The sequence below is a fragment of the Sprattus sprattus genome (genome assembly GCF_963457725.1).
Source record: "Sprattus sprattus genome assembly, contig: scaffold_62, whole genome shotgun sequence".
In the NCBI taxonomy this organism is placed as follows: Eukaryota; Metazoa; Chordata; class Actinopteri; order Clupeiformes; family Clupeidae; genus Sprattus; species Sprattus sprattus.
In genome coordinates, this window is record NW_027666910.1 from 105001 (window position 1) to 117500 (window position 12500).

The following is a 12500-nucleotide window of genomic DNA, read 5'->3' on the forward strand; positions in this document are numbered from 1 at the left end:
ATGATTTTGACAGGAAATTGCTGACTTTATTGCCAGTGAAGATGCCAGAGTTGTGTGCAGCCTATGGATGCTCTATTGAACGTTCTCTCGAAACGAGATCCTGTTGCCATTCCGTATGCTGAGTTTTAGTAGCCTAGATAATGATTTTACATAAATAGCTTGTGCATGTGTGTATTTATTGCACCTATCTGTTTTGTTCATATGAAAACCCATGTTTATAATTCTTCATAAGTATGCAGTGCCATAAATACATCTCTGTGCAGGGACGGGATTTCAACATGGAGCATTTATTGATGTATATTTGTAAAGGGAAATCTTGTACCTATTTTAGAACATTATTATATTTTTTAGAACATAACATAATTATTCATAAGCATGTAGTGTCATAACTACATATCTTCCATTTATAACAGACCAATCCGTTTGAAAATCGGTTGAAAATTGAGCAAGTTCTGGTTATTTAAAAGTACGTCCCACTACCAATACAATGTTAAGGGTGAGCGAGCTCCCCTGTCGCAAAATGGCCGCCATGTGCGAACATTCGACTCCGTCGGCCAGAAACGCGGGCGAGACATCTAGCCTTTATATAGGATATCTATGCCCTATAAGGCCACTTAAGGGTGGATCATAACAGTGTTCAATAACATTGCAAAAGCCAGTTTGGATCCAAAAGCACAAGCCAGCCACCCGGGTAAGTTTTAGCATTCACACCAGAACTCAAAGAAACTGGAATTGGACTTTGTAATATAAAATGTGACACATTAGGGATACAACCAAGCCTGACATTAAAGATATTTACAGGAAAAGTATAATAAAGACAAATATTTTACATACTCAAAATTAGCCTAAAGTTAAGTTACCCATAGAAAACAACTCACGTACAATATATTGTTTAGTGTTTGACCTTCAATCCATATCAGACTGATGTGAGGTATGAACTACAGTCAGGAGTGTTTGCTCTACTCTCAGTTTAGGAGAAATATTCTCTTATCAGGGCAGTTCATTAACCAGGAACAAAGTCAACTAGTCAACACACACACACACACACACACACAGCATATAACTCACCTAGCTGAAGTGGAAGATGTGACCACTGGCACCAAATATTTGACATACTCAAAATGAGCCTAAAGTTAAGTAACCCATAGAAAACAACAAACAACTCACGTATAATATATAATAATATAACCCTAGAAATGTTCTCTTATCAGGGCAGTTCATTAACCAGGAACAAAGTCAACTAGTCAACACACACACGAACACACACACACACACACACACACACACACACACACACACACACACACACACACACACACACACACACAGTATATTACTCACCAAGCTGAAGTGGAAGATGTGACCACTGGCACCAGCTTCTTCAGAACTTCATCAGGACTGAGGAGTTCAGTCAGATCTTCCTCTGGTGTCTTGATGTACTTCTGCAGGTCAAACTCATCCAGCTGCTCCTCTGGGATCTGAAACTGAAATCTGCTAGTCTCCCACTTTCCTGGTAAGAGCATGTCTACATACAGAGTTCCTGAGCTCCTGTCAATGTCCTCCACTACAGCATGGTGATTCAGCTCATTCAGACAGTAGAAGAGGTTGATCTTTCTGTCTGACGTATCATGATCTCTGATCTTCTGTTTGACACACTGGACTGTTTGCTCAGAGCTCTGTGATTGGCTTCTTGTCTGGGGCAGTAGGTGTCTTAAGAGATTCTGATTGGACTCCAGTGAGAGGCCCAGAAGGAAGCGGAGGAAAAGGTCCAGGTATCCGTTCCCACTCTGTAAGGCCAGATCCACTGCAGTCTTGTGTAGGTCATGAAGTGTTGCAGCTCTGAACAGAGTAGAGAGCTGAGAGGTTTGCTGTTGGTCAGGCATGTATCTCTCTCTGTTGCTGAAGCAGAGGAACACATATAAAGCTGCAAGAAACTCCTGAATGCTCAGATGCACAAAGCTGAACACAATCCCCTGGTACAGCCCAGACTCCTTTCTGAAGATCTGAGTACACACTCCTGAGTACACTGATGCTTCTGTTACATCAATGCCACACTCTCTCAGGTCTGTCTCATAGAAGATCAGATTGTCCTTCTCTAGCTGTTGAAAAGCCAGTTTCCCAAGTTTGAAAATCATCTCTTCGTCTCTCTCTTTTCTCACTGTGTACTTTTCATTCTTTATGCTTGTCTGAATGATCAGGAAGTGTGTGTACATTTGAGTCATAGTCTTTGGCATTTCTACACTCCCCGATTCATCTGATGTTCTCTCCACAACAGTGGCGGTAATCCAGGAGAAGACTGGAATGTGGCACATGATGTAGAGGCTCCTGGATGACTTCAGGTGTGTGATGGTTCTGCTGGCCAGGTTCTCATCACTGATTCTTTTCCTGAAGTACTCCTCTTTCTGTGGGTCACTGAATCCCCTTATTTCTGTCACCTGGTCCACACACTTAGGTGGGATCTGATTGGCTGCTGCTGGTCGGGTGGTGATCCAGAGGAGAGCAGAGGGAAGCAGATTCCCCTTGATGAGGTTTGTCAGCAGCACGTCCACTGAGGCTGGCTCTGTCACATCACAACACCTTGGGTTGGAGCGGAAATCTAGAGGTAGTCGACACTCATCCAGACCATCAAAGATGAACATGACTCTGTATGTTGAACTGGTGAAGATTGCTTGATTTTCAGAGAAAAAGTGCTTCATGAAATCCACCAGACTGAGTTTCTTCTCCTTCATCAGGTTCAGCTCTCGGAAAGGAAGAGGAAATATGAAGTGGACATCCTGATTGGCTTTGCTTTCGGCCCAGTCCAGAATGAACTTTTGCACAGAGACTGTTTTTCCAATGCCAGCCACTCCCTTAGTCAGCACCGTTCTGATGTGTTTGTCTTGTCCAGATGAGGGTTTACAGATGTCACTGCAGTTGATTGGTCTGCCTCGTGCTGCTACTCTCCAGGATGCCCTCTCTATCTGTCTGACCTCATGTTCATCATTGACCTCTCCTCTTCCCCCCTCTGTGATGTAGAGCTCTGTGTAGATCTTACTGAGGAGTGTGGGGTTTCCCTGTTTTGTGATTCCCTCAGCCAGACACTGAAACCTCTTCTGAAGATGGGATTTGTGGATCTGCAGCATTTCCACATTTACTGAACCATGTTGGTATCTGTGTGTGAAAACAAAAAACAAATATTAAATAACTTGTTTACTGTAATATCAGTTTAAATGTAGTGTTTGCACAGCACTATCAGTCAAGCAGGAATGTAGTCTATAACTGCCACTCTGTCTGAAGAGTTTCCCCCTAATGTAGTCTATATAACTGTCACTCTGTCTGAAGAATTCCCCCTAATGTAGTCTATATAACTGTCACTCTGTCTGAAGAGATTCCCCCTAAGGTAGTCTATATAACTGTCACTCTGTCTGAAGAGTTTCCCCCTAATGTAGTCTATATAACTGCCACTCTGTCTGAAGAGTTTCCCCCTAATGTAGTCTATATAACTGCCACTCTGTCTGAAGAGTTTCCCCCTAATGTAGTCTATATAACTGCCACTCTGTCTGAAGAGTTTCCCCCTAATGTAGTCTATATAACTGCCACTCTGTCTGAAGAGTTTCCCCCTAATGTAGTCTATATAACTGCCACTCTGTCTGAAGAGATTCCCCCTAATGTAGTCTATATAACTGCCACTCTGTCTGAAGAGTTTCCCCCTAATGTAGTCTATATAACTGCCACTCTGTCTGAAGAGTTTTATATAAACTACCCTCAGCACTGTGTCCCCCTAATGCTCTTCTCTCATGTGATTGCTGATGAACTGACTTGTTTCATATTTCCTCTGCAGTCGTTCTCTCTCACTCTCACTACATTTCACCTGCTGACACAGGAGGGCTGCTGGATTTGTGCTTTTCACTCCAGATTGTTATTGTGTCACTTCTGCACAGAAACATGCACACACACACACACACACACACACACACACACACACACACAATTTCACATATGTTTGGTCTTGAATTGATCCTTCTGATGTGTTCAGTAGTCTGATCGTGGTTTCATTCTGAAGTACCTGCCATAGCTGTGTAATTAGACTAGTCCTACTGTAACCTCTGCCTGGGTGAATGTTATTTTAGGGGATTGGCTGCTGGCAAATGCATAGCAATGGGTCTTCAAGTATAAAACCACTAAAGAGTATTTGGGCTCTCTTTCTCTTTCTTCTTCTTCTTCTGCTCTTTCTGCTGCAGTTTCTCCTCTCTTGTCTTTGAGTGTTGGGATCCTCTCTTATTATTGTTTATTATATTTCTTAAACCTTTCATATAACTCCTTGTGTGTTGTGCAATGACATCAAACAATTGTCTCAGACACTGCCTGACACCTCTTATGTCCCATGGACAGTGTTGGGAAAGTTCACTTTCTACATGAACTAGTTCAGTTCATAGTTCACGAATTTTAAAATGAACTAGTTCAGTTCATAGTTCATAATTCAAAATTTTGAACCAAGTTCACAGCACCAGAAAATGAACTAGTTCAGTTCTTTTTTTAATATGTGAGCTATAATTTTTCTAAATCTCTATCTCTGCCTCTACGCAACTTTGGCGCTCTCACACTTGCCAGGCATACACAGTAGAAGTAAGCACACGCAGCGATTGGATACAGGACTGTTAACGGTGTATTCTTCGCCCCGAAGTCTCTAGAAATCTGGCACCTTATTGAACGAAATTTTAAAGAGTGAACGTGCCGTTCACAGACACCAGAATGAACGCGTTCACAGTATCGTTCATCAGGCAGTAATACAGTACGTTCAGTTCACGTTGTTTCGTTCAATGAGCACTGCCCATGGAGTTCAGTCATGTAAAAACCTTCCAGCCTGGTGTTTTTCTCTCATTAGAAACATTTCTCGCAAGATACCTGAATTTCCCCACAGGATTAATAAAGTACAGTATACTGTATATCTATCTATTTTGGTTTCCATTAGCATGTAGATACTATATATTAAATAAATATCTTGAACAACCCATCTCATATAAATATCAAGCTCAAAAGACGAGTCAAACACATTTGTACACTTTTATACTTCCGGTGTACTTCAAATGACTTTATGGATGATTGTATTTCCTGTGGAAAGTCCTCATTACTACTCACCTCTGACCAGCAGGAACACCTCCTTTTGCAAACAGAAGTGGATGATCAATGGACTGGTCACTCTTCATGGACACACAGCTTGGTATGGGAGAGTGTGATCTCTTCTGCTGGATGAGGCTGTATTTCACACACACACACACACACACACACACACACACACACACACACACACACACACACACACACACACACACACACACACACACACACACACACACACACACACACACACACACACACACACACACAGAGAGAGACAAACACCAAAACAAAGCTATCAGCAGTATATGTAAAACAAAAAACAAATCCTATCTTATCCTATCGAATCCTATTTTTGTCTGCAATACTCTGCCATAACATGCTATGCAATTTCAAGGAATATTATTGACTTAAAATAAGTCAAGGGGAAATATCTATCAGAATAAAAATATTTCCAGTCTCACTGTGAAGCTCTTTCTTTAAATCTATAAATGTGCTGATAAAGCCATTTTGATTTGAACAGCAGAGTCAGAGATGTCAAGTCGGCCTCTGGTCTGTCTCATACGGCCCCCTTCTGACAAGATGGTGGTACTGCAATGAACACTACTACATTTCTTTTAAACCTAAATAAATATACTGAAATGGTACTTAAGATCAGTTCTGTGAATTCACCCTAACGGGAGTTTGGCTGCTTGTGATAATGTGAAGGTTAACATTGTCTAGCAATTAATTGTGTCGTCTCCTTTAAAGGCTCCCAGTGCAACTTTATAGGCTTGAGACTCGAAAATAAACATTCCATTTCTAGACTTTTTTACACGTAGTAAGTTAATAGGGATGGGAATCTTCACCATCAAGGCGATACGATACACATCTCGATACACTACCAACGATTCGATACATTCAAGATTCATGGAATTACCAGTGATTAGATACGATACGATTCTCCTACCTCCTGCGATCCGGTGCGATACAGTACGATCTAATTTTAAAACAATGCGATCCAGTGCAATACGATACGATACGATACGATACGATACAATACGATGCGATGCAATGCAATGCAGAAGAAAAGTACACCATGGAATACATAGTTCAAGTTATGGCACTTGAAGCATTAAAGCTGGCTGTGCCTTTTATTTTGAAACAAAGGAAGTACAACTTAGAGAGTAATTCATTGTAGGTCTCTGGAACTTTAGGATACAAGTGTAACCTTTAACAAAAATTCAGATTTCTCTTTAGTGCATGTTGTAGAACAATTTGAGCCCTACACAAAGGCATGTTTTCCAGTTAAGCTTTAAAAGTGCTTAAGTTTATACATGAGGTAAACCAAATAAAATGGGCTAATACAAAAAGGTGCAGGCCAGGAGATTCCATCCACTATAAAAACTAATAGGAAAGCATTAACAGGAACATATTGCATTTTCCCCAAAATATACAATGCACACCATTGATGAGTACACCCCATTAGAAAAACGTACACAACAACAATCGCCGGTGGGGAGAGGCCATTTTTCCATTGACTGGAATCTTGCTTTATTTATTTGTGGCACCAATAAATAAAGATTTGGGGGTAAAATGGCGGCGATTGTTGTTGTTTACGATTTTCTATCAGTTCTCTCCACACAACGACGTCTCATCTTTGCTCCTTGAATGTCGATATGTAATGGTATGGAGTTATTGAAACTTACTACGTGTAAAAAAGTCTAGAAATTGAATGTTTATTTTTAAGCCTCGAAAGTTGCACTGGGTGCCTTTAATATCTAGGTAAGAGAAAATAAAGAAATATCTAGACCTGCCCATCTGATATAAATATCAAGCTTAAAAGACAAGTCAGACCTTTGGTACACTTCAATACTTCAGGTGTACTTCAAATGACTGTATGGATGATTGTATGTCCTGTGTAAAGTCCTCATTCCTACTCACCTCTGACCAGCAGGAACACCTCCTTCTGCAAATAGAAATGGATGATCCATGGACTGGTCACTCTTCATGGACACACAGCTTGGTACGGGAGAGTGTGATCTCTTCTGCTGGATGAGGCTGTATTTCACACACACACACACACACACACACACACACACACACACACACACACACACACACACACACACACACACACACACACACACACACACACACACACACACACACACACACACACACACACACACACACACACACACACACACAAACACACCAAAACAAAGCTATCAGCAGTATATGTAAAACAAAAAACAAAACGGTCAAAATGACCCCGATCCTATTTTTGTCTGCAATACTCTGCTATAACATGCTATGCAATTTCAAGGAATATTACTGACTTAAAATAAGTCAAGGGAAAATATCTACTTAATTAAAAATATTTTCAGTGACACTTTGAAGACCTTTCTTTAACCTTATTAATTTACTTATGAAGCCATTTTGATTTGAACAGCAAAGTCGGAGATGACAAGCCAGCTTCTGGTCTCTCTTACTGCTACCTTCTGACGATATGGTGGTACTGCAATGATCATTACTACATTTCTCAAAAACCTACTAGAAAATATACTAAAATGGTTCTCAAAATCAGTTCTAGGATTTCACCCTTAGGGGGGATTAGCTCCTTGTGACAATCTAAAGGTTAACATTTTCAATCAATTCATTTTGTCTGTCTCCTTTAATATCTATAAACGATAAAATATAGAAATATGTAGACCTGCCCATTTAAAATAAATATCAAGCTTAAAAAGACAAGTCAAAAACCTTTGGTACAATTTCATACTTCAGGTGTAATTCAAATGACTGTATTGATAATTTGTATTTCTTGTGGACAGTCCTCATTACTACTCACCTCTGACCAGCAGGAACACCTCCTTCTGCAAATAGAAGTGGATGATCCATGGACTGGTCACTCTTCATGGACACACAGCTCGGTACGGGAGAGTGTGATCTCTTCTGCTGGATGAGGCTGTATTACAACACACACACACACACACACACACACACACACACACACACACACACACACACACACACACACACACACACACACACACACCAAAACAAAGCTATCAGCAGTATATTTAAAACAAACAAAAAAACGGCCAAACTGACCCCAATCCTATTTTTGTCTGCAATAATCTGCTATAACATGTTATGCAATTTCAAGGAGTATTACTGACTTAAAATAATTCAAGGGAAAATATCTACTTGATTTAAAATATTTCCAGTGTCACTTTGAAGATCTTTCTTTAACTCTATTCATTTACTTATGAAGCCATTTTGATTTGAACAGCAAAGTCGGAGATGACAAGCCAGCTTCTGGTCTCTCTTACTGCTACCTTCTGACGATATGGTGGTACTGCAATGATCATTACTACATTTCTCAAAAACCTACTAGAAAATATACTGAAATGGTTCTCAAAATCAGTTCTAGGATTTCACCCTTAGGGGGGATTAGCTCCTTGTGACAATCTTAAGGTTACCATTTTCAATCAATTCATTTTGTCTGTCTCCTTTAATATCTAGAAACGATAAAAAATATAGAAATATCTTGACCTGCCCATTTAAAATAAATATCAAGCTTAAAAAGACAAGTCAAAAACCTTTGGTACACTTTCATACTTCAGGTGTAATTCAAATGACTGTATTGATCATTTGTATTTCCTGTGGAAATTCCTCATTACTACTCACCTCTGACCAGCAGGAACACCTCCTTCTGCAAATGTAAGTGGAAGATCCATGGACTGGTCACTCTTCATGGACACACAGCTCGGTACGGGAGAGTGTGATCTCTTCTGCTGGATGAGGCTGTATTTCACACACACAAACACACACACACACACACACACACACACACACACACACACACACATTTTACATTTACATTTTGTCATTTAGCAGACGCTTATGTCCAAAGCGACGTACAAGGAAGAGAACAGTCAAGCTACAAGCATTAGAACCATGGACTAACAATAAATACTACTTTATCTAAGAAATAAAAATAAAAAAACGAAATAGAAAAGAAAAGTGCAGGAATGTAACCGCTGTAAGTTCAAGTTAAGCACTAGTCGAAGTGCCAGTTTAGGAAGGGAGGTGCACACACACACACACACACACACACACACACACACACACACACACACACACACACACACACACACACACACACACACACACACACACACACACCTCAGTTTCTCCAGGAGTGCTTTCATCATTCTTTTTCTCTATGCATTCACATGTTATTTTTTTCTATTATCCTTGATTGTTATGTGATGTTCTCATTTTCAATTTTTTTTTTATTTTGATAATGTGTTAACTCTCATTAGAAAATGTGGTAGTATTTGTTAAATACATGTAGTTATGTCAAACAAATATCAAACTGTTGATTTTTTTACTGTCTGGGAAAATTGTTTGGGACAGAATTTTCATGCCTGTTGGTGTTCATCAGCTAAGCGGTCTTAAAGTGGGCTAAAACTATAGATGGGTTAGCGTTTTTAGAGATTCAGTTTCATTCTGCTTGCAACTACTGACTAAGAAAACAACCGTGCCAAATATCTGATTGAGACAAATTGCCTCTACATTAATACAAATGTTCTCATCTCTGATTGGTCCAGTTACTACGCACTCATGCTCTACTGTGGGTTGGGTTCTACTTTCTGATAGGTTGCCAAATGACAACAAAAAACACTCAGTAAGCTCTCATCCAATCAGCTTTCGTTGCCAGGCAGAAATCATGCTAACAGGTTGTTTCCCTCACACCCATGGTACTTGTATATTCTGCCTTAAGGCGAGACACGGCAGGCAAAAACATCGTTTTTTTTTAGCAGTGGTCAATTTTGAGATTTTGAGCTAGTTCACTCCCTAAACATGTTATCTTTCATACTAGCATAAAGAAAATATCCTAATTATACATTAATGTGTTTATTTATTCACATTTTGTCTGTTCGCGGCGTCAGAATTCTCCTAGGTTTCCTGGAAAGTTAGCATTCTAACGTAACGTGCAGTATATCGGCTTTCTAATGCCTGTCATGTTTGGTATCGTTGAAAAGCTCTGTATCTTCCACACAACGCTATGTAATCCAATTAAAGACATTTCCTTTCCATCAGTAACCAATGATGTTAGTAAAAGCGGAGCTTTAAAACTAAGGACGCAATTTCATTGGTTTGCGGTGGTTTCTGATAACGTGATTGGTTCAGACGCATCACTTGGTATGGTTTGACACTTCCTTGAATCTTTAAATGCGATTTTCTCAAAATGAGTTATTTCTCATACTATAAGGAAAAAATCTCCACTTCAGTTCAACCTATATACACCAAACTTTCCAGTCTTGTACCCAACTATATTATGAAGTCATTTACAGAGGGATTTGTAAATATATTATTCCTAGCCTGAATTATATAACATTATATCCCCAAAAACATGGCGAAAATCCCCCCCCCCCCCCCATCTAATACGTCAACAAAAGGGAAAAGGAATTTTTAACCTGGCTTTATCCCATGATCAGATTTTTTATTTTTAAACATTATGCAAATTAGCGCATATTTAATGAGATAATACCTAATTTGCATATTAAAACATCAAAATACAAAAAACTTGTAATACATTTTTTTCTCATCTAAAGATGAGTAATCAACTGAGAAAGTTTCATGGTGATACCTATTATTTAAGATTTTTACCCTATTCACCTGTAGTGTCTCGCCTTCATTTGTACTTAGTAACTTTCAGCTTTCAAATAGCTAATTAAATTAATATATTTGTATTATTCTTATTGATGGTGGTGGTGTCAAAAGGGAAAAACTCAGATAGTAATAGTCATCCAATCAGCTTTCGTTGCCAGGCAGAAATTATGCTACTTTCCACACAAATTATGAGATACAGCAGGAAGATGACTCACAGACATTTATTCTGCTTTTAGATTAGTCTCAATTGTCTTAATGCCTATTATTACCATTTACATTGTTTTACTTATTTTACGTATCTAAGCTGATGAATAAAGATTCACTACACTAATTAACAAATAAACAAATTATACATGTAAATATATTATTATTGTTGTTGTTGTTGTCCTACCCCTTAGGCTCATAACCATGGTTCACTTCTTCACTGGAACTCATTTTGGGGCAAATACACCCCTTTTCCTGGGATATCCCTCTCCTGGTATTACACTGGAGAATGGGAGAGAAAGACAGACATACACAGAATGTCACAATGTGTAACCAAAACTAAGAAAAGAGAGCATATTACTCCAAATGTCAGACCCTTGCTGGCTCCGACTTAGATACAGAACTGAATTAAGAGTATGACTTTCTGTCTATAAGTCACTTACTGGTCAGGGTCCTAAAGATGTACAGTATAAATATATGAAATATTTGCTGAATATATAGGTCTCTATGATCTGCAGGAGCTGGTCAGCTAGTGGTGCCCAGAGTTGGAACTAAACAGGGTGAGATGGTATTTAGCCGTTATGCTGGAACTGCTGCTTTTGTCTTTGCAATACTTGCACAGAATCTGCACCTTTATTTAACTCCCTCTACTTTAATCTACTGCCTATTACAGTAATGAGTAATTATGCCTTCGCTCCTTGTTGCCAGATAAGAATGTGAACACAGCTTGCGACCGCCAGGGCAGTGAGCAAACAAACTGGACCAACACAGATAATGTTTCATTCTCCCCGACCAAAAAGCCTCGGCATCCTTCTGAAAACACACACGTGAACATAAGCTAATGTACTGCTATACGTTTATACCGCAGTAATGTGAACACACGCTATTGTACTGCTATCAGTCATACTGCAGTAATGTGAACACACACTATTGTACTGCTATCAGTTATACCGGAAGAGCGACAGGTTCCTATCTCGGCAACAACCAGCACGACAGAAAGAAAGAAGTTTGACCTGAACACGACTACTCTTTACCTTGAACAAAAACTGAAGTCCAAATAGAGTTACATCACTCGTGCCCATCCCATCTGATCTACCTTATCGAATAGAAACCAGGGTAATTGTAAGTAAGGCCATTGTAGCCTGGTTCGCGATCAAACAGTTCTCACAGCGAGAAAACAGAGCTGTAAGTCTAGGATTCCCATAATGTTTATTATGGTAATACAAGTAATGATATCAAACCCATGTCGTCAAAGCACCGATTTAACAGTTTACAATTCAATACTGAGATACTCACAAACGGTAGTTTCTGGTCATTTCTTTGCTGAACAATTCATCTCCGTGCTCACAAAATGGAAGCGACGAGTTTAGTTTCACTTTTGTTTGCGCGTAAGTGGCGGCTGTTTGAAGAGGAGGTGTCGCTGCCAAATATGAGTCGCTGCCGAATGTGAGTCGCGCATGCTCAAACGGCATAATGTGGGTGTATTTACTGGTTTATATAATTGTGTTGTAAACGGTGAACAGCTAAAGCTCAAC

The 12500-nt window shown here is 39.5% G+C and overlaps 1 protein-coding gene across 1 annotated transcript in view; it reads right to left on the reverse strand.

Annotated features, from left to right (window-relative positions):
• The window catches only part of LOC308382572 (NACHT, LRR and PYD domains-containing protein 3-like), a gene marked incomplete at both ends in the record, with an annotated part of 22300 nt that overhangs the window by 3950 nt on the left and 5850 nt on the right, over positions 1-12500 (reverse strand). The window contains 4 exons of the mRNA XM_080860969.1: positions 1342-3150; positions 5119-5225; positions 7028-7082; positions 7928-8044. Of these exons, the coding sequence (XP_080717095.1) occupies positions 1342-3150; positions 5119-5225; positions 7028-7082; positions 7928-8044 (2088 nt within the window). The remainder of the gene's footprint in view (positions 1-1341; positions 3151-5118; positions 5226-7027; positions 7083-7927; positions 8045-12500) is intronic.